The sequence below is a fragment of the Micromesistius poutassou genome, assembly GCF_964030765.1.
Source record: "Micromesistius poutassou genome assembly, contig: SCAFFOLD_131, whole genome shotgun sequence".
Classification (NCBI taxonomy): domain Eukaryota; kingdom Metazoa; phylum Chordata; class Actinopteri; order Gadiformes; family Gadidae; genus Micromesistius; species Micromesistius poutassou.
This window is the reverse complement of record NW_028177305.1, coordinates 11494-35135: the sequence shown is the minus strand read 5'-3', so window position 1 is coordinate 35135 and position 23642 is coordinate 11494. Positions and strand designations below refer to the sequence as shown.

Sequence of the window (23642 nt, the reverse complement as noted above, 5' to 3'; positions counted from 1 at the left end):
CCCCGGGGAAGACCCAGGACTAGGTGGAGGGATTATATCTCAACACTGGCCTGGGAACGCCTCGGGATCCCCCCATCAGAGCTGGTCAATGTGGCCCGGGAAAGGGAAGTCTGGGGCCCCCTGCTTGAGCTGCTGCCCCCACGACCTGACCCCGGATAAGCGGATGAAGATGAGGATGAGGATGAGGATGAGGACCTTTGAATGTCTTGTTTTAAAAAACGATTCAAATATATATTCAAATTTAGAACATTCTTTGACAGCCCTATTGGCTTTAGAAACTGGATAGATAACCATATCTACATCATCATCTGGCCAAATAACTCTTACGGGAGTTTTAAGGGATTATAGCCTTTACATTAAAGGTCCCATGGCATGAAAAAAAAAAAGTGACTTTATGAGGTTTTCTAACGTTAATATGAGTTCCCCTCGCCTGCCTAGGGTCCCCCAGTGGCTAGAAATGGCGTTAGGTATAAAACGAGCACTAGGTATCCTGCTCAGCCTTTGAAGAAAATGAAAGCTCAGACGGGCCGGTCTGGAATCTGCCCCGTATGACGTCATAAGGGGCCAGGTCACCACCCCTTTCTCTGCTTGGCCCGCCCACAGAATTCGGCCCGCCAATGAGACAATGAGCTACGACCGTGCGAGCGTCACATGTGTGTGTGTGTGTGTGTGTGTGTGGATACACACACTGTAACGCAAGTGTTGTACACTCCTTTGTCATTTGGACAACCGTTCTGCTGTTGGTGTTTTGCCGCATGACACACAACACAATAACACGAGCTTGCGTAAAGCTCCCATTTAGTGGAAAGACTCTTTCTTTGAGGTCTCTGGCACTTCCACAACGAGACTCGTAGTGGGGGTTATCTCGGCCAGAGAGCAGAGAACCCCACAAAGTCCTAATATCATCCGGAGGCACACACAGCTTTTGGCCCTGATAATGTATATTATATCTATATATAATACCATATCATTTAGACACAGAGCTCCAGGACTCCCGCCGGAGAACCCGGAGTGTTCTAGAAGATTTACAGAACACAGACCAAACAGCTGTGTGTGCCTCTGGGTGATGTTATGAACCCGGGCCGTTGCGATAGATCCGCTGTAAACGCTAGCGCTGTACCGTGGCCGCTAGCTGCTCAGGGCCACGCCCCCAGCCTCCACCTTGACCCACCTCTCTCCTCCTCATCAGCGTCTAAAGCTACAGACTAGGCCTGGGCGCAGCGCCGTCGTATAGGGGGGAAAGGTTATGACAATTATAAGGGCCCACAGCCCACTAGGGCCCACACACAGCCCTATGACAAAATGATTATGCATATACTGAACTAATATATATTGATATGAATGAATCTGAATTAAAACAAAGCCACAAATCATACAATATTCTAATTTTAATAATTTCAATAATCCCCTTGGCCCCTTCTTTAAAAATGGGTTGGTCCACACCGCGGTTCGTTCTTCCCAGGGACGTGCACAGGAGTTTTGAGGGGCAGGTGCCGAGGGGGGGGGGGGGGGTTGGATCGCGGACGAGCGCTATTGCGGGCGTGATTGTTGACGGGGAGGGGGGGTGGGGGGTTGGATCGCGGACGAGCGCTATTGCGGGCGTGATTGTTGACGGGGAGGGGGGGTGGGGGGTTGGATCGTGGACGAGCGCTATTGTTAACGGGGGGTTGGATCGCGGACGAGCGCTATTGCGGGCGTGATTGTTGAAGAACACTCAGAGGGCACTTTTTAATACGAGGCAAAAAGGGCAGGGGCTCAAGCACCCCTAGGGCCCTATGTGTGCACGTGCCTGGTTCTTCCCATGGTTCTTCCTCATCGGAAGTGGGTGAGCGATGAGACTTACAGTGAACAAACAAGCCAATTTAAACTTTAATTGAGATTAGATGAGGCTTGTTGTTGTTTTTGATATTTGTTTTACAACAACGTATTCCATGTGCTCTTTGTTTCACTTGCACATTTAAGTTAAATGCTACATATTTACCTGTGGACTATCTTGAGCCAGGACACTTTGTTTTTTGCATATCAGTGCTTGATTGTTAAATACAATAAAATACCCACAACTATTTGTTGAGTGGTTAATTGAAAATGTATTTGCAATCAGAGGTGTAATAACGTGTTGCAAATCAGGGAAATGAGAATAAGACAATTAATAATACATAATTTACATAATAATACTCTGACTTGTTAAGTCGTTAAATGTAAAAAAGGAAACAAATTGGGTGTATTACACCAGGCACCGTCAAGAACGCTGAAAAACAAGAACATTTAAGGTGGCAATGAATGGGGTAGAGGGGCCCACACCGATATTCTTTCAGGGGGCCCAGAATTCCTAGCAACTGCCCTGCCTGGGCGGTGTGGCCGAAAGACATAGCACGATATAACTTGATCATATTGATCGATGACGATGACTATTGATCATTTTAATGACCTAAAAAGACTAGGAATTACCACGCTGGATTTAAACACTTCTGTTTTACACTTAATACGACCTTCCACTGTTCTTTATTGATAAATACTCCAATGTCAATACAACAATGAAAAATACCCAAATATTGTAAATAAGTATGGAACCGTGTTTGTGTAACAAACCCAGCAGCTAGATTCAGTGGTCCAGTCTCTTATCGATATATATTGAACATTTATTTTGATATTGATCAAAAATCGATCACAATACGATAATTTATTGTATTGCCCAGGCCTACTACAGACACAGAAACGGCACGTTTGTGGAGAGCTCATTGTGGGACTGGCTCTCAGTGGCTGTAATTCTGCACCAAGGCTGAATTTCGGGAATGAGTCTTCAAATACTGCATTAGGGGCCACTAACACTGATATAAAAGCACCCATAAAGTAGCATGGGACCTTTAGTGCCCCACTTGTGCTTCACTCAAAAAGAATACAACAGTGTAATATGACTACATGATTAATATGACTACATGATTAATACGACTACTTGATTAATATGACTACTTGATTAATATGACTACATGATTAATATGACTGCATGTTTAATATGACTACATGTTTAATACGACTACATGTTAATATGACTATATGATTAATATGACTACATGATTAATATGACTACATGTTTAATACGACTACATGTTAATATGACTATATGATTAATATGACTACATGATTAATATGACTACATGATTAATATTACTACATGTTAATATGACTACATGTTAATATGACTACATGTTAATATGTGTGATGTCAAGAGAAAGCGCTCTCTCTCTCTCTCTCTCTCTCTCTCTCTCTCTCTCCCCCCCCCCTCCCCCTCTCTCTCTCCCTCCGTCCTTTAAGAAGCGGCCTGTGAAGCCCTTCAGAACTGTGGTCGAGGGCGTTCTAAACTGATTGACCTGATGGGGATGTGGTGTTTCAAGGCTGCTCGGACGGCCGTGGAGCTTCCCCCACAGAGCCGTCCCGCCAAATACAGACGTGTTGCCCTGGCTGAGAACATATTGTCTAATACATTCTAGAATTATTAATTCTATGTAATAATAATTATAATTCTGATGACATGGAAGAAAACACAAGACTACGCACAGGCACACAGGCACACACAGACCACAGATAAGAAGACTCAGGGTGTCGCGTCCTGTAGCTGGAGACGCAGCGGTGCAAAGGAGGAAATGAAGATTGGAAGAAAAAAAAGTTGGTTCATTACTATATAAGACTTATAATAAATAAAAGAGTCCTCAACAGCTTGATTACTTATTATCCTTCGTTCCAATAACTATTTGAGTCTTATTATAAAGGGTAACGGTGATAGTTTGATGATATTCTCTTGCAAAACCAAATAGCTTGTTGAATAGATCTAGTTCAGATGACCTGGTTCTGTGAGCCATACAGCAGAGCCATACAGCCAAACACAGACATGTTGCCCTGGCTTGTGAATATTTTACTTTAAATAAAATGAGTACGGACTGAACTGAGAATAATGTTGGTCTGCAAGACCAAGTCCATCACAGCTTGCACGACACACACACACACGCACACCACGTACACACACACACACACACACACACACACACACACACACACACACACACACACACACGCCTGTGATTGGTCACAGGTGTGCAGCCCCCCCCAGCCCCAGAGTCTAATCAGTGTGACTGGGGCCAGGTGAGGCTGCTTCAACCATCCACCACACACACACACGCTCCACTATGTCTTTTAACGTGATGGGAAATCCACCATAATGTTCGCTATGTTTTTGAGTGTTTGAATAAACAGCAGCACAGAGTGCTGACAAAAAGGGGTTTTATTTGACCTAAATAAATACAAAAAAAGGTTGTGGAGAACCAATAAAAGAACGTTGAAGTATTATAAACATGAATGATCGAGGATCAACATAAAAGTGGTTTGCGTGGACGTTAATTCCCCATGAGCAGAAGAGATAGGCTTCACAGAAATGATACGCATTAGAGTTAACATCAGCTACTGGAAAAACCCACGGTGCTTTTGGACCTCACACACACGCAAATGCAAATGCAAACGCACACACAAACATTTTGCAACACTGATGATATCAGATTGCAAGCTGACGATTGGTCAGAATTCAAACCTGTGACGTGGTTTCTCCAGCTGAAATAGCGGAGCTGAACCCTTGAGAGCAGAAGCAGTGAGAGCTGTCAGAGAGGAACCATGGACACCATCGCTGAACCGGACCCTGGACCCTCTGAGGAACCTGAGGACACGTCTTTGAACCGGAGACAGACCAGGAAGAGAAGATTTGGTAGGTGCCCTTTTTAGAGGATTCAAAATAACTAATCCAGTAAACAATGTTTTCATCTGCATGCATTTTAGATTCACGTTTAGCAAACGTTTTAATTCAGAGTGACCGACCTGATTAACCAGCGACCGTAGAGACAGATTTATTCTCCTAAATAACGACATGTGTGTGTTCTAGACAAAACCCTTTTTTTTTTTTGTTACCTTACTTGGCGTGTGACTACGCCCGTGAGTTACGGACTACTGATAGGCATCTCAAGTAGTTGTGTGTTTCATGATATATGTTGGTTATATACGTGGAACAGAGTGCAGAGTAACTTTAGGGAGCCGAACACAAGTGAATTTAACATAATTATATCAAGTTTGTCATTAATATGAACATATCTCAAACTATCCCACAATACATATCCTCATATTGTCTGTGTGTGCCGTTGTGAAAGACCCTGGTGACACGCAGGCCACATGTGTGTATGTATGTATTTCTGTGTGTATTACTCTATAACTATGCGTGTGTATATATCAATAATGAGGGAATAATAATGCATACGTATGCATGCTAGAGACCAGTACTTGTTGTGCTTAAGTGTGTTCTAAACTCAACACGAGAGCCACAGTAGCAGTCATCACTTACTGAGCTGTTCTCAGTAGAGGTCTTCAGGTGTTTCTTAAAGACGGGGAGGGATTCTGCAGACCGTAGGGAGACTGTCTGGACTGTGAATGATGGCCACGCATTATGAATATATGTATGAACATACTCTGTGTGTCCGTGTGTGTGCGCTTGAGTGCATCAGTGAGTCTGTGTGTCAAAAGAGGACATCAGATAAGCGTTGAAGAAAAACATTTCGCAACACTTAATTGAGAATTAAAACACATCATGTGGTTTTTCCAGCTGATGGAGCAAAGAAGAAGGCTAAGTTCAGAAGCAGTGGAAGCCATGAGAGAGTAACCATGGTCACCATCTCTGAAACGGACCCTGGACCCTCTGAGGAATCTGAGGACATGTCTTTGGACCGGAGGAGGGAGACCAGGAAGAGAAGATTTGGTAGTTGTCCTTTTTAGAGGATTTAAAAGAAATAATCCAGTAAACAATGTTTTCATCTGCATGCATTTTATATTCACGTTTAGCAAACGTTTTAATTCAGAGTGACCGACCTGATGAACCAGCGACCATATCGACAGATTTATTCTCCTAAATAACGACATGTGTGTGTTATAGACAAAACCCTTTTTTTTGTTACCTTACTTGACTTGTGACTACGCCCGTGAGTTACGGACTACTGATAGGCATCTCAAGTAGTTGTGTGTTTCATGCAGTGGGGAACCTTCAGGGCCTTCTAGGCCTTCAGAGAAGGCCTTAAAAATTGTAAACCAAAAAATATGAGTATTAAATAATATGTGTATATATATATATTTTTTTAAACGATTTAATTTAATTTAATACAATACATTTAATACATTTTCTCTCATCTATGTTCTAAAGTTAAGTTTACTGTCAAGTTCACATCAGCAATGAAAGGGTTACTGTCCTGAAACGTGTTATCCAATCAGAATCGTCCGTCTCTATCGTAGCCCGGTTAGCTAGCTCATTGATTGGTTAGGACTTCACGAATCTCGGGGAAGGCCAAGCCATGTGTTTTGGTTTGGAGAGTGATGGGAAAATTGACCAATCACGGTTTGATTTTAAGTGGGCGGGACAAAAACAAAAGATCGTAGGCCTTCGTGAAGTCCGAACAGGGGCAGAGTGGTGAGAGCCGTTGCGACGTTGTGGCTAGCTTGATAGCATCGCCTTTTTCAAGGCGGTGCTTCACAGAAAAACTTGAAATAATAAAAAACGGAAGACCAACTCCAGAACTGGAATTAAAAGAAAAAGTTAAAAAAGTGGAAAGGCATTTCAATCTCATCCGGCCGCGATCAGCACCAGGTTCTCTCTCTCTCTCTCTCTCTCTCTCTCTCTCTCTCTCTCTCTCTCTCTCTCTCTCTCTCTCTCTCTCTCTCTCTCTCTCTCTCTCTCTCTCTCTCTCTCTCTCTCTCTCTCTCTCTCTCTCTCTCTCTCTCTCTCTCTCAGCGACACGCTGTCATTCATTCATATTTCAGCGCTGACAGAGCAGACAGCGCTGGCGCTTCGTCGTATTTGACTCCGTACAGCAACAATATAATGATAATAATCATAAGTGTGCCCCCAGACCCCCCTACAGTGGTTCAGTTTGCAAGCATGGTGTGTGTTTTAGATAGATAGTGCGTCTGGCACACGCGTACAGAGGCATGCGTAAAACAGCAATTTTGACCCTCATGCTGTTTAGTTAATTTTTTTTAAAGTTAATTTTCGTTTCTGTTGGATTTTTGTGCGTATTATGGAGCCGTTTTGGTCCATGTTTGTAAGTCTTTTTCCCCACATGATTATATTTTCATAAGTTGCAACAAACGGGGTCGAAGTGTGTGATTAAAAAGCACCACGGTCTGCTTCCCGTTCACGCATCGCCTCCTTCAGATGCAGAGACTTTGTGTTTATTTGTTTTAAAACATGAAAAATGTAAGAACCGGAGCCGGTCGGACTACTGAAGGCCCAGCTGTAGTGCTCACGGTTCGCCACTGGTTTCATGATATATGTTCGTTATATACGTGGAACAGAGTGCAGAGTAACTTTAGAGCCGAACACAAGTTTAGTATTTTCATTACCACAATGGTGGCCACGCAGTGTGAATATATGTATGAACATACTCTGTGTGTCCGTGTGTGTGCGCTTGAGTGCATCAGTGAGTCTGTGTGTCAAAAGGAGGACATCAGATAAGCGTTGAAGAAAAACATTTCGCAACACGTAATTGAGGATTAAAACACGTGATGTGTTTTTTTCCAGCTGACAGAGAAAAGATGGAGGCTAGGTTCAGAAGCAGTGAAGGCCATCAGAGAGTAACCATGGTCACCATGTCTGAACCGGACCCTGGACCCTCTGAGGAACCTGAGGACACGTCTTTGGACCGGAGGGAGACCACGAAGAGAAGATTTGGTAGGTGCCCCTTTTTAGAGAATTTAAAAGAAATAATCCAGTCCGAAAAAATGATCCAAAATAAAATTTTACTCCACATACATTTAAGATTGATGTTTCGAACACTTTTTTAGCCAAAGTGACCGTGTGTGTGTGTGTGTGTGTGTGTGTGTGTGTGTGTGTGTGTGTGTGTGTGTGTGTGTGTGTGTGTGTGTGTGTGTGTGTGTCCTACTCCTGAACAGTTCTATGGTTGCACATCGCTGTCGTTGTGAGCATCGGACTGCTGAGTATTCTCCTCATCTCCCTGCGCTTCAGTGAGTCTGAATCATATCATCCTGAATATAATTACAATACAGTTATGATCATATTAATGATTGTAATAATAGCAATGATAATGATAATTATTGTTTTTGTTAGAATTAGTGTTAATAATATGAATGATCTTACTACTATGTAACAGCAGGCCTGTCGGACAAGTTGCTCTGCACAGTTGGTCAACGCGCATGTGCCAAGCAGCCTGCAGCTCACACACACACACACACACACACACACACACACACACACACACACACACACACCGCACGCATGCACATACACACACACACACACACACACACACACACACACACCGCACACACACATGTGCACGAACACACACATTTCAAGACAAAGGCAGTGCAGGACACCGCATACACACACACACGCACACACATGCACACACGCACGCACACACATGCACGCTCATACACACACTGCACACACGCGGACGCAGACGTTGAAAGACAACGGCAAGATGGAGACCACAGCCCCGCCGTGGACACACTCTCCCAGCTCAGACCTCATGTCTATTGTAGACTACACTTCTTTGCAAAACTTTATTTATTTTTAAATAAAGTGTTGATGACGCTTCGGTCAGCATTTGCGTGTCATCGAGTGGCCCCCTAAATGATAATCAGCCTTTTGTTCCCTGAATGGTCAAAAAATATTTAAATGTTGGCACTGCTTTTAAGAGTCATTCGTGGTGAACGCTAAAAGAGAGGTCCTTTCATAACCCTAAAAGTACACATCATACAATAAACTTCAATACATGAGTTCACAGCTGCACAGGTGTATAGAAAATGATTATTGACAACAGTTAGCTGAACATTATGTGGTCCCGTCCTTCCACTCCCTGTTTTCTCACCCTGTTTAAACACAGAAATCAACTACATTTGTCCCAGTGTTTGTTATATGGGAAATCAAGCTATAAAATACACTCTCTTTCTCCGGTAACACAGTCGTCGGCCACGCCTTTCTTCTTCGTCGTCTCTAACTCACGCTCCAATCCTTCATCAATCGATGCTTCGGATGTTGTGAATGCAACGGAATATATGACGCATCGTTGCAGCAACATTTAAGATGATCGCGATGAGTTCTGCCCGTTCTGCCTCCGTGCTGTCCCGCCTCTTGCCAACTTAGACCCTACGTCATATCCCGCCCCTTGCAAGCCCACCCCCTTGATTCTACTGATGTCTGAACGACATTGATGTCCGCATATAAAGCATCAAGTGTGAATCACCCTCAGGGTCGAATCTCCTGATATACAAATGCGGCGACAATGGGGTGGACTTCAAATGATTATGCTTGCTTCATAGCGTAAGGAGAAAATGATTATGCTTGCTTCATTATGTAACAGGTGAACCAATATGTTATACGTTGTAACATTATCGGTAAAATGTTATTATATTATGCGCTCAGAAATGTGTTACATTATCGACCAGGGATTCCACGTTATAGCTCTGGGTTTAAGTCCACCTAGAGGTTGAGCGCAACGCGGACTAGTTAGAATAATAACAGTTATAATCATATTAATGATTGTAATAATAGCAATGATAATGATCATTATTGTTTTTGTTAGAATTTGTGTTGATAATATGAATGATTGTAACAATAGCAACGATAATGATATTGATAATTATAGTTATTGTTATTTTAATTGGTATTAATATTAATAATATGTCATGTTCTCTTTCAGGGGGGATGGACTTTGTGTTTGGTTGGCTGTGGGTCCTGTGACGTTTAGAGACGATGGCGTTCTGTTTTAGAGCTCATTCCTTCTGTACTCCTCTGTCCTGTCCTAGACACACCGTCACCTTGGAAGGAGGGGAGAGAGCGCTTACTGGATGAACTCGGTGAGGGTTTTATCCAAGTTATTAAACCAATCGCATTATTAACATTTTTTTTCTTTTGTGATTTATGTTTGACCATCCCCTCTTCCTTATAACTTCACATTTTATATTTTCAGGCTAACAGAGCATAGACCGTGTTAAACTACCACCAAATAAATGTGGTCTACTAAAGACATTTTTCTATTGTCGTCTATTAGGGTCATGCTTCTATTGACGTCTATTAAGGTCGTGCTTCTATTGTGGTCTGTTAAGGTCAGGTCTCAGGGTTGTGTGTCAGTAATGAAGACGGTAAGATAAGCAGTTCTGTGTTTGTTAAGGATTTTCTTTTACATTCAACAGATGAATTGGCGCTTCAGGGCTGGATGTTTTACGACCAGAGTTTCTACCTTATGTCTACTACTAAGAAGAGCTGGAAGGCCAGTAGAGAAGACTGTCTGCGGAGAAACGCAGACCTGGTGGTTATCAACAGCAGAGAAGAACAGGTGTGTGTGTGTGTGTGTGTGTGTGTGTGTGTGTGTGTGTGTGTGTGTGTGTGTGTGGGGAAAGACGTTGTGTGTGAGTGTGTGTGTGAGAGAGAGAGACATTGTGTGAGTGATTGAGAGAGAGAGAGAGAGAGAGAGACATTGTGTGAGTGTGTGTGAGAGAGAGAGACATTGTGTGAGTGTGTGTGAGAGAGAGAGACATTGTGAGAGTGTGAGAAAGAGAGAGATTGCGTGTGTGTGTGTGTATGTGTGTTCAGCTGTGTTGTCATGACAACAGATGCTATTACCTTTGGAAACAGGGGTTTGTCAACAGATTGATAGGTCCTTCCTGGATTGGACTGAGCAATAGAGACACAAAGGGGACCTTCAAGTGGGTGGATGGTACCCCCATGACCTCAAGGTAAGGCTGATGACTCTGTTCAGCAGCATCTCTTCTCTGAGAGTGACCTCACCTCAACACTGGGCTCCACTGTCTCCTCCTCGTGGTTCTCAGTTTGAGACGCGCTAAACCAGGCGATGACAGCGGAGCAGAAGTCTGTGTCGTAGCAGGGGAGGACGGCTGGTCCAGACAACCGTGTGACAGACTGCACCACTGGATCTGTGAGAAGGCCGTGGACCTGGATCATCTGGAGGCTGAGCTGGACAAAGAGGGTCCGTAGACTTTGTTTGTGTTCATGAGTGGAGAACGGTTCCTCCTTTCTGTTCTCTGTGCCTAGACACAGTAAATATACTCTTTATGACTGGAAAGGTGGTTGGGTGTGTTTAGGTCTACTAAGGTCAGGTTTCTATTGTGGTCTGTTAATGCCATGTTTCTATTGTGGTCTACTAAGTCCATGTTTCTATTGTGGTCTACTAATGCCATGTTTCTATTGTGATCTACTAATGCCATCTTTCTATTGTGGTCTACTAAGACCATGTCTCTATTGTGGTCTACTAAGACCATGTTTCTATTGTGGTCTATTAAGGCCATGTTTCTACTGTGGGCTACTAAAGTCAGGTTTCTATTGTGGTCTACTGTGGACCTGTATTAGGAGAGAGTGAAGGGAGTGTCTGATGGTGCATCTCTACATACGTGTTGTAAACGTTCACTCCTCTCCTCCTGGTTTCTTCAGGTTCAGTGATGCCCACGGAGGAGGAAGAGGCCCCCAGCATCACAAAGTTCCACTCCACTACCCAGGTGTTGCCCGTGGGCCAAACGGCCCGCTACACCTGCGATGCCGGCGGCACGCCGGAGCCCACCGTCGAGTGGCTCCACAACGGCAGGCCCCTGGAGAGGAACGGCACAGACGACCAATCGGAGGCCTGGGTGGAGAGGGGGTTCCTCTTCGTCAGAGCTGTGAGGTCTGGCGTGAACACGGTCTCCTGCATGGCGAGCAACAGCGCTGGCACGGCCAATCACACCGCTGAGCTGCTTGTCTTTGGTAAGACCTGGATCCAAGGAGAGATGTTGGTAGTTGATGTATTCATAACATTGTTGTTGATGTATTCATAACATTGTTGTTGATTTATTCATAACATTGTTGTTGTTGATATATATATATATATATATATATATGTGTGTGTATATATATATATATATATATATGTGTATATATATATATATGTGTGTATTTGTACGTGTACATATGTATACGTATGTGTACATATTGTCCAGTGTTTCAACCTATAATGGTTTTTATAGCATGAGGGCTGTGGGAGAACCTTCAGTCGCACTAGGTGGGAAGACCTCTCCTGACGTCTAGGAGGGGGGTACCCGATACTGGTTTCTCTTTGGCCCCAGGGCTTAACCTGTGCTGGCCCTCCTGGTACGTGTTAGAGGTCCTGGGCTAAGCACGGTGGAGGAAGACTCTGGTCTATGTGGCCAACACAGGTCACTGGTTTAAGCCCCTACGAGGTTAAGCTAACTTTAGGCTACAGGCGTCTCGATGGAACTCTGGTGTCTCTTAGCACCTCAGTCCCTGTGGGCCACGAAGAACAAGGAACAAGTCTGAACCTCTTTGTATTGCCTCACTCTCCAGTCGCCATCAACCCTGTTAGTGTCATGCACCACTCAGCTATGGTGTGAAGGCTGGGAGAGCTGCAGGCCGTCGGTCGGGCCCCTACTGGGGAGCCCATCAATCACAGAGGAACTGTGCTAACGTCAGCGCTACACTAACGTCAACGCTAACGTCAGCACTAACATCAACGTAAAGTCAACGCTAATCTCAGCGCTAATGTCAGCGCTAATGCTAATGTCAGCGCTAACGCTAACATCAACGCTAACGTCAGCGCTAGCACTAACGTCAATGCTAACGTAAACGCTGACGCTAATGAGAGCGATCCAAAAAATAGTCTGAAAGAGAATAAAAAGAAGAATGCAGGAGAGCAGTACTAGTGATGATGATGATGATGAAGAATGGTTGAGCAGATAATCATGTCTTGTTTTCCGTCAGATGCCTGTGAACTCACACTGGACCCAAACACAGCCAACGGACGACTCTCTCTGTCTGAGGACAACAGAAAGGTGACGTGGGTTGGAAAGGACCAGTCGTATCCGGATCACCCAGAGAGATTTGACTACTACCCCCAGGTGTTGTGTAGAGAGGCTCTGACTGGCCGCTGTTACATTGAGGTAGAGTGGGAAGGTTTGGTTGATATAGGAGTGACATACAGAGGAATCACAAGGAGAGGACTGGGTGGTGACAGCGCGCTTGGATGGAACAACAAGTCCTGGAGTCTTGAGTGTCATGATGGTGGTTACTCTGCCCGGTACAACGGTAGAGAGACAGCCATACGTCTCCCCCCCGCTGGCTCTACCAGAGTAGGAGTGTATCTGGACCGGCCTGCTGGCACTCTGTCCTTCTACAGAGTGTCCCCAGGTGTAGGAGGGTCCTCAGACACACTGACACACATCCACACCTTCAGGTCCACCTTCACCCAGGAGGACCTCCTCCCTGGGTTTGGGGTAGGGGGGTGGGGGTGGGAGGGATCAGTGTCTCTGTGTCGGCTGTAGAAAGAAAAAAAGCGGCGGTTAACGGTTAAGCCCCGCTTAACAAAGGGCATTTAACACACAAACATGCGCACGCACACACACATACATACATACACACAGACAAACACACGCGCACACACACGTAGAGACAAACACACACACTCACATACATACACACACACACACACACACACAGACGTAGAGACAAACACACACACACACACACACACACACACGTAGAGACAAACACACGCACACACACAAACACGCACACACACACACAGACAAACACACACACACCCCTCCCCGGAAAGTTGTTGAGGTGGGGGGGGGGGGATTGTGGTCTGGCGGAGTTGTTGACGGGGGGGGGTGTTGCGGTCTGGCGGAGTTGTGGGGGGGGGTTGCGGTCTGGCGGAGTTGTTGACGGGGGGGGGGGGGGGGGGGTTGCTTAGCAGGTTTTATTAAGATTGAATCTTCAATTTGAAATGTATATTAAATACCTATTGAATGTAAATCACATGTTTTTTATGCTACAGTTTTTGTACCTTTTCATGAACAGTTTTGTTCTTAAGGACTCATTATCTTTGTCCTAACAAGGAACCTGATTTAAAGCAGATTTTATATTTCATTCATAATAACCAGGAGGTCTGTGTTGTAAATGACTTTAAACTGAGTATTGATTCCTGGTGTTCTGTTGGGAACCAAACGGCAGCAGAACATGTTCAGTTATTAAAGATACGTGCACACCTGTTTATGATTAGTAAAGTCTGCAGCTTCTATTGTTTCAGTCCTTGTGTTTATTGTGTACATGTAAGGGACTGTTTTTCAGTTGCATTTGTTAATGAAGCATCATTTTAATAAACAACTCAGTGGATCAACTGAATGTTCTCGTGTGTTCAGCCCATCATCATTCTCCTTTTATTACTAAATAATGTTACATAAGTGCCTTAAGAATAATAATTTGTTAATCAGAAATTATAAATAAAACAACAAATGTTGTTCTGATATTATTCTGGGACCTCCTCCCTGGGTTTTGGTTAGGGGGGGGCGGTGCCTCAGTGTCTGTGTCCGTTGTAGAAAGAAACCACAGACAGACGGCTGGACACACACTCTCTGTATCTCTCTCCCTCTCCCCCCCGTCTCCTCTCTCCCCCCCGTCTCCCTGTGATTGGACGACACTGTGGTTAACCGTCCGTTAACCTGCTGACCACTGATTGGTCAACGAGCAACAGGTGTGCCGCCTCCCCCAGCCCCAGCGTCCAATCAGACTGAAACCACACCCAGTTTGGTTTCTCTCTCTACCCCTCCCTCCCTCTTTCCCTCACTCACTCACTCCCTTTCTCCCTCTCCCCCCCAACTCCCCGTCTCCCCCTCCCACCCATCTCCCTCTCCTCCCCTCCGCCCATCTCCCCCGTCTCCCTCTCCCCCCCCCTCTCCCTCTCCCCCCCCTCTCTCTCTCCCCCCGTCTCCCTCTCCCCCCCCTCTCTCTCTCCCCCCGTCTCCCTCCCCCCCCCCCTCTCCCTCTCCCCCCCGTCTCCCTCTCTCCCCCCGTCCCCGTCTCCCTCTCCCCCCCGTCTCCCTCTCCCCTCCGTCTCCCTCTCCCCCCCCCTCTCCCTCTCTCTCCCCCCCCTCTCTCTCCCCCCCCCTCTCCCTCTCTCCCCCCGTCTCCCTCACCCCCCCGTCTCCACACCCAGTTTGGTTTTCAATTGTCCTTTGATAGTCTCATGATATCTCTCTCTCTCCCCCTCTCTCTCTCTCTCTCTTGCCCACTCTCCTCCTTCCTCGTCTCTCCCTCCCTCCTTTCCCCTATCCCTCGCTCTCTCTCTCTCCCCCTCTCTTTCTCTACCCCTCCCTCCCCCTCTCTCTCTCTCTCTCTCTCTCTCTCCCCCCTAGTGTCTCAGAGGTTGTGGGTTTGATTCCCAACGCAATGTTCCCTCTGTTCCCACCTGTTGCTCGTTGACCAATCAGTGGTCAGCAGGTTAACGGACGCTCACTCTGACCCACAGTGTCGTCCAATCACAGGGAGAGGGTCGGGCTCACAGAGGGAACGTTGCGTCGGGAATCGAACCCGGAACCTCTGAGACACCACAGACACTACATGCTTCCCCTTAGCCAGCACATCAACATCACCTTTATGCCCCTCACCTGCGCAGGTGTTTTCCATTGCGTTGTCGTAATGCTGCGGTCCCGAGCGCCCTCTAGTGCAAAAGGGAGGTAGACCCCCTGGATCACCTCTGGGTCTGGACCCTCTGGGCCTCACGGGCCGCCGTGTTCGGGCCGCGTTTTGAAGGTACAGGCCCATTACTGTCTTAAAGGTACAGGCCCATTACTGTCTTAAAGGTACAGGCCCATTACTGTCTTAAAGGTACAGGCCCATTACTGTCTTAAAGGTACAGGCCCATTACTGTCTTAAAGGTACAGGCCCATTACTGTCTTAAAGGTACAGGCCCGTTACTGTCTTGAAGGTACAGGCCCATTACTGTCTTAAAGGTACAGGCCCGTTACTGTCTTAAAGGTACAGGCCCATTACTGTCTTAAAGGTACAGGCTCATTACTGTCTTAAAGGTACAGGCACATTACTGTCTTGAAGGTACAGGCCCATTACTGTCTTGAAGGTATTGCATTAGGTGTAAACCGAGAAGTCGCTATCTTACTCCGTCTTTGAAAAAAGGATCGCTGAAACGCTTCGATTTGGCTTCCTCTCCCGTATGACGTCATACGGGACTAGGTTACCTCCCCTTTCTCTGCTTGGCCCGCCCAGAGAATTTGGCCCGCCAATGAGACAATGAGCTAGGACCATGTGAGCGCCACATGTGTGTGTGTGAATACACACACTGTAACGCAAGTGTTCTTTGTTATTTGGATAACCGTTCTGCTGTTGGCGTTATGGAGCATAACGCGCAACACAATAACGCGAGCTTGGAGGAGAAAAGGATTGTTGCCCAGGATTGTCAGTCGGAGCCCCGCTGTGGCGGGCAGCGGGCAGCGGGGCTGGGCGGGCAGCCCCGGGGGCGGCCAGTGTTCTTGGCTCCTCTCTGAATGGCTGCCTGTAAAGGGTGCAGCAGGATCAGGAAGGAAGAAAAGAATCCAACCCAACCAGTGACTCACACGGTAAATATGCTGTTGGGTATCGACCTCAACAACAAGTAAGAATTCAGTTGACCTCATTCAATATTTAAATGATGATGTTTTTACTGTAACGTATCACGGCAACAGTCTTTAGACTTACTCTTTAATGGCAGCCTTTTGTGGGAATACTGTGTTTCTAAAAAACACCTCTGTGTCACTCTAATTATGTGTGTGTGTGTCTGTGTGTTTGTGTGTGTGTACCTTTTCTGAATACCTGGGCGTAACGAGATGAGCCCAACCCAAGTTCCTCTTCTTCATTCCTGAGTGGAGTCATGGAGCAGCAGCCAATAGGAGGCCAGTCTGAGAGGAGTGTCAACTGGTTGGTTTGGTTCACATCATTTCCTTGTAATGAGTGGGACGGTTTGGTGTGGCTCACTTCATTACAGCAGGGAGAAGACTCAGGTACTGTAATCCACTCTGATCCATGACTCATCATAAATATGTATAATCTTTTCATCATACCAATAGGTTGATTGCTATAGCAGTACAGAGACAGGTTATTATCGTACCTGGTGATTTAATCAACCTTAAGACTGCGCTACCAAGCTTTGACCGGCATGGTAAATGTGCAACACGAGGGGACAACATACTGGACGGCGTGTACTCTAACATCAAACAGCAGGCAGCCCGCAGGGGGAGCAGAGGGCCGTCACAGTCCTAACATCAAACAGGGACACAGAGCCTCCCCCCTTGCACGTCTGATCACCTGTCACTATCCCAGATTCCAGCGTAGCGCCCCATCATTACAAAGCAGAAACCTTCCATCGGGAATGTAAAGAAGTGGCCTGTGAATGCATCGCATGTATTTCATACCGTGTTTTGTTTTGTATCTTTATACTATTTATTGTGTGAGTGTTTGTGTGAGCATTGTGTCAGAGGCTGCACAAGCACATGTCACTGTATGGCTCCACTGCACAATGACAATTAAAGTATGTTCTGTATTCTAGATTAAGGAGCCGGTAGGGGTCGCCGCCCACATGTTAGATGATAGGGGAGATGGAGAGATTGGGGATGGAACACAGAACCTCTCAGCTAGGAAGAGAGCACCCTGTTACCGTTCAACAATAGTATCCCTGGGTGACGGTAGACAGAGAAAGTGCTTCCATGTTCACTCCTATCTCCGACCTCTGAAAGTGTAGCGTTGTGACACTCAGCTGGTTCAGCTTGTGCAAACGTTGTTTTTGGACACATACTTATACCATATTTGATACAATCATTTATATAAATGTTCTTTGAGAATGTATAACTCCTTTGATTTAAATCCAAAAAGGCCAGAGTAACATGACATGGAGGCTCCTTCACTCCTTCTGGAGACAAAGAACAATCTAATCCTAATCCTCAGTGAAGCTGGCCTGTCTGCAGGACATCATGTTGTAACTCCTGTTGGATTTCGGCTTGAAACAACAATATATATATAACAAATAAAGCCCTTGCATTTGAATGAGTTCAAACTGTTATTTTACTATTGTTATACATGTTTTCTAGGAATGGCCTCTGCTACTTCCTGGTCTGAGGAGGACTTTTCATGTTCCATCTGTCTGGATGTGTTCAAGAGCCCAGTTACCACACCATGTGGACACAACTTCTGTAGAACCTGTATTACAACGTTCTGGGATGACCAAGTCCAGTACAAATGTCCTGTTTGCAACAAGCTGTTCCACACAAGACCTGATTTACAGGTCAATACCCTCTTATCAGGGATGGTTGATCAGTTTAGAAGAGTCAAAGAGCAGCCTTGTGTTGAACCAGGAGAAGTTCCCTGTGACGTCTGTACTGGGACCCAGCTGAAGGCCGTGAAGTCCTGCCTGACGTGTTTCATGTCTTACTGCCAAACCCACCTGGAGCCTCATCAGAGAGTCGCACGCCTCAAGAAACATGAGCTGGTCGAGCCTATGGACCGTCTGGAGGACAGGATGTGTAAGAAACACGACCGACTCCTGGAGCTCTTCTGCCAGACTGAACAGGTGTGTGTGTGTGTGTTGTGCACAGTGACAGACCACAAGTCCCATCCTGTTGTACCTCTAAAGGAGGAATATAAAGTGAAGACGGCCCAGCTGGGGAAGATAGAGGGTGAAGTTCAGCAGATGATCCAGGAGAGACAACGAAAGATTAAGGACATCAGAGACACAGTGGGACGTAGCAAAGCAGACGCAGACAAAGACAAAGAGATAGCCGATGGTTTGCAGGTCTTCACTGCTCTGAAGCGCTTTGTTGAAAAGTGCCTGAATGATCACAACCAAACGGTTAAAGAGAAACTGAAATCCACAGAGACAGAAGCTGAAGGCCTCATCAAAGAGCTGGAGCAGGAAATAGAAGATCTGACCAATAGAAGATCAGAGGTGAAGCAGCTCTCACACACTGAAGACCACCTCCACCTCCTCCAGACCTTCAGATCCCTGAAGGATCCTCCACCCACCAGGGACTGGACCACGGTGGAGGTCCGTCCTCCGTCATACGTTGGGACCTTGAGGAGAGCCCTGGATCAGCTGGAGGAGACACTGAACATGGAGATGAAGAAGGTGCCTGCCCTGAAACCAGATGTAAAGAAGTGTAAGTGTCTGTTTGATTCATCTCAGGCTTGTCCAATCCGGTGGCACAGGTATGCTACGGTGAACAAGACACACTGGCTCATTACCACCACACCGCCCACTCTATGTCTAATAGTGTGTGTGTGTGTGTGTGTGTGTGTGTTTTGTCATATTCATTTTAGTGAGCAATTAAACCCCAAATCTATGCCATTTTAACATTGTCAATGAAACAAAACCGATCATCTACAGAAAACAGGAATAAATATGTCAATATTTTATGTCTCCCCAAAACGCTATATGAATGTCCCACTCTGCTCCAAACGCAGGTGGCGTTATTTTAGTGACACAGAACACAGAAACACAAAACTCAAATCAAATATTAATTTTGTTAGCTGTGAGTGAGGGGGAGGGGGGGGAGGATCAAAATAAAACATGAGTGTCTTCCCAACCAAGGACTTCCTATTGAACTTGATTCCTCGTCTTGGTTTTCCTCACCAGTCTCTCCCCCCACTAACCTCATGAGAGGATCCCAGGATCAGCTGGAGGAGACACGGAAAATGGAGATGGAGAATCTGCCTGTCCTGAGGTCAACTCTCAAGAAGTGTAAGTATCTGATTAGTTTGATTGAGGGCTGTCAAATGTACATTCAATATTCCAATATGCTTAAAATATAAAGATTTATTTTACAGAACAAAATGAAACATGTAAAATGTTTTTCCCTGAAGACAATGTGTTGAGTGCTGCAGTGTAAAGTGAGGTTGAAAACATGTTTGATAAAGCTACATAGCTTAAAGGGACACTGTAGGAATTACTCCCATCTCCTGGTAAAATGATATAGTGCATTCAAACGAATAGTGCTCGCTTTTTGAAATGGACGTTGCAACCTGGTTGCAACTATGGTAGGCAGTATATGCCAAGAAGCTATGACAACATGTCATCAATACTACCTCATCAAGTTTTTTTTCTAGTAATGATGAGGTACGCTATTTCAAACAAACTTCAGACTCCATTGAGTCATTAGTGTAAGCATGTATGAGTAATTACTCCTCGAGCAAGATAGTGAATTATGTTGCCATGTTTATATTGTTTTTTTATTGGTAACATTACTATGTGGTTGTCTAACCTATAGCATCAGTTAACAACTTGACACACAACAAACACACATTTTTTTCCTTTTTTTTTTTGTGCTTATATAACGCATGAACTATGTGTAATAATTTATTAATAAATTAGTAGTAATTAATAAGTAGTGATACATTCCTTTTGTGTATTTTTACGATGTGCGTGCATTGTCAGATCATCATCATTAGGTGATTCAACGGTAGGGAGAGGACAGAGAGGCAGTGGATCGGTGGGAGGTAGTAGGCAAGAGATGCCTTATTCAATCAAACAGAGCCTATTCTAGATCCTATAGGGCGGCATTAGCTCAGGGGGTAGAGCGGGTTGGCTGGTAACCACAAGGTTGCTGGTTGGATCCCCGGCTCCTCCTCCTCGCTGAGTGTCGAGGTGTCCCTGAGCGAGACGCCTCACCCTAACTGCTCCTGACCAGCTGGCTGTCGCCTTGCGTGGCTGACGCCGCCGTCGGTGTGTGAATGTGTGTATGAATGGGTGAATGTCAGGCAATATTGTAAAGCGCTTTGGGTGGCCACTGGTTACAAGAAATGCGCTGTATAAATGCAGTTCATTTACCATTAACCATGCTGCTATCCACCAATGAGGCTGTTAACTATACATGTTCTACTGTTATGCTGCCTATGTAATGAATTACACAACCAAGCAATGAGAAAGGCTTGTAATTTAGACTTTAGACACATTGACTTACCTGTTGATAAGGAAGCAGGCAACTTCAGAGTCCTTTTGAAAAATCGTAATCCTTCATTAGCTCTTTAAACCTGGGAAGAGCTAATACATTTCTTAAAATGCTACAGTGTCCCTTTAAGAGAAAAAAAGCAATTAATCGTGATTAATCACAGCAAATTGTGCGATCAATTGACAACACTAAGATATACGTGTGTGTGTGTGTGTGTGTGTGTGTGTGTGTGTACACACCTACCAGTTCTCTGGTCCAACAGTTAAGGGCTGATTATGGTCCCACGTTCAGGCAACGCAACGACCACGCAGACGCTTCGACGCAGTCGTGAACCTTTATGGTTCTGCGTCGGGTTTTAGTGAGCGGACCAATCACAGCCCTTGCTGCTGCGTCGCCTCGACGGAAGGTGACATTTTTTGGGAGGCGCACGTCAGGCCCTTGTGGTGGACGCAAGGAGGGTCCGCAAGGACGTAACTGTGTGTTCACACCAAACACAACGGCGCGACACGATTCCATACAAAGTCAACGTAGAGACGCGAGTCGTCGAAATTTGTCGCGGCAAAAACCTGCGGCAAGATTTGATTGACGGCGCGACATTTTGCCTTGTCACGGGCGAGCACGTTCACGAGGATTTGCAGCCCGAAATTTATTGCTATGCTAACGTTAATGCTAACGTCAGCACTAACGTCAGTGCTAATGCTAAAGTCATTGCTAACGCTAAATTCAACACTAAAGATAACGTCAGCACTAAGGCTAATGTCAGTGCTAATGCTAATGTCAGTGCTAACGTAAACGGTAACGTCAGTGCCAACGCTTACGTCAATGCAAGTGTCAGCGCTAATGCTAACGTCAATGCTAACTGCAGCACTAATGCTAACATCAACGCTAACTGCAGTGCTAATGTCAACACTAACTGCAGCACTAATGCTAACGTCAGTGCTAACGCTAACTTCAACGGTAACGTCAGCGCTAACACTTACATCAGTGCTAATGATAAAGTCAGCGCTAATGCTAACGTCAATGCTAACTTCAGCACTAACGTCAACGCTAACTGCAGCACTAATGCTAACGTCAGTGCTAATGATAAAGTCAGCGCTAATGCTAATGTCAATGCTAACTTCAGCACTAACGTCAACGCTAACTGCAGCACTAATGCTAAAGTCAGCGCTAATGCTAACGTAAACACTAATGCTAATGTCAACGCAAACTGCAGTGCTAATATCAATGCTAACTTCAGCGCTAACGTCAACGCTAAATGCAGTGCTAAAGTCAATGCTAACTTCAATACTAACGTCAACGCTAACTGCAGCACTAATGCTAACGCCAATGCTAATGCTAACTCATCGAGAACACTTCCGGGTTTTACGACAGTACTCGCGTACTTGGAATTGGAACAGTGCTTGGCTACCACTGATGACATTTCACAAGAACGCAAGTACACAGGAGAACGCCAATTGAGAAATGGCTAACAAAGACCACACTACCCTCCACCACCTGACTTTAACCAGACTCCTCCAGAGTGCTGTGATGTCCACTGATTGCTCAACGAGCAACAGCTGAGTCAGAAGGCTAGAGCGAGACCAACTGAAAACGAATCCGGAATGAAACTAAAACTGTGATTCTGAAAAAAGTATGAATGATATCGAAATTCTGTTCAAATATTATTGAAGATACAAATGTGTAGATTTGTTTAATTGTTTGAACGATGGTAAACGGTAATGATGGTCATTTTGACCAAGTTGTGACGTCTTAAGTGGTTGAAGAGGATGAAGCATGAATCAGCGGTTTTTTAATTTTCCAATGCAAATGAATGGGGGATTTTGGGCGAATAACCTGGAATATCTCGAGAATTATGAATAATATCATGTCTTGTTCTCCCGTCAGATGCCTGTGAACTCACACTGGACCCAAACATAGCCTACAGACGACTCTCTCTGTCTGAGGACAACAGAAAGGTGACGCTGGTTGGATGGGACCAGTCGTATCCGGATCACCCAGAGAGATTTGACTACTGGTCCCAGGTGTTGTGTAGAGAGGCTCTGACTGGCCGCTGTTACTGGGAGGTAGAGTGGAAAGGATATGTTCTTATAGGAGTGACATACAGAGGAATCACAAGGAGAGGAGAGGGTGATGACAGCAGGCTTGGAATGAACAACAAGTCCTGGAGTCTTGAGTGTCATGATGATGGTTACTCTGCCTGGTACGATATAGGGACAGACATACGTCTCCCCCCCGCTGGCTCTACCAGAGTAGGAGTGTATCTGGACCGGCCTGCTGGCACTCTGTCCTTCTACAGAGTGTCCCGAGGTGTAGGAGGGTCCTCAGACACACTGACACACATCCACACCTTCAGGTCCACCTTCACCCAGGAGGACCTCCTCCCTGGGTTTGCGGTATGGAGGGAGGGTGACTCAGCGTCTCTGTGCCGGTTGTAGAAAGAAAAAAAGAGCCGTTTAGGGGAGCCGTTGGCGCGGGGGGTTCACTCAGTGTCTCTGTAATTAACATTCTGGTTAACTCTGTGTCGGCTGTAGAAAGAAAAACCCGGCGGGGGGGCGGGCGGGCGCACACACACAGACACACACACACACACACACATATACACGTGAGCACACACACACACACACACACCCCCGTCGTCGTCCGGGGGTGTGGGCGAGCAGGGGTCCACGTACTCAGTGACTCAGCGTCTCTGTGTCGGTTGTAGGAAAAAAAAAAGGGCAGGCGGGCGGGCACACACACACACATGTACACAAACACAAACGCCCGCACACACACACACACATACAAATACACACACACAGACACACACACACACACACACACAG

At 45.7% G+C, this 23642-nt stretch overlaps 2 protein-coding genes across 2 annotated transcripts in view; both read left to right on the top strand.

Annotated features, from left to right (window-relative positions):
• The window catches only part of LOC311376281 (E3 ubiquitin/ISG15 ligase TRIM25-like), a 116036-nt gene extending 92763 nt beyond the window's left edge, over positions 1 to 23273 (top strand). The window contains exons 2-4 of the mRNA XM_084491126.1: positions 17965 to 19029; positions 19506 to 19610; positions 22702 to 23273. Of these exons, the coding sequence (XP_084347252.1) occupies positions 17967 to 19029; positions 19506 to 19610; positions 22702 to 23252 (1719 nt within the window). The 5' untranslated portion in view covers positions 17965 to 17966 and the 3' untranslated portion in view covers positions 23253 to 23273. The remainder of the gene's footprint in view (positions 1 to 17964; positions 19030 to 19505; positions 19611 to 22701) is intronic.
• Positions 4619 to 11038, top strand: LOC311376284 (CD209 antigen-like protein D; the record flags this gene model as incomplete). The annotated part of the gene is made up of 7 exons (XM_084491128.1): positions 4619 to 4750; positions 5636 to 5788; positions 7972 to 8043; positions 9850 to 9900; positions 10237 to 10379; positions 10679 to 10779; positions 10873 to 11038. The coding sequence occupies exons 1-7, from the start codon at positions 4660 to 4662 to the stop codon at positions 11036 to 11038; spliced, it is 777 nt and encodes a 258-aa protein (XP_084347254.1). The 5' UTR covers positions 4619 to 4659.
• Positions 23274 to 23642: the final 369 nt, after the last annotated feature.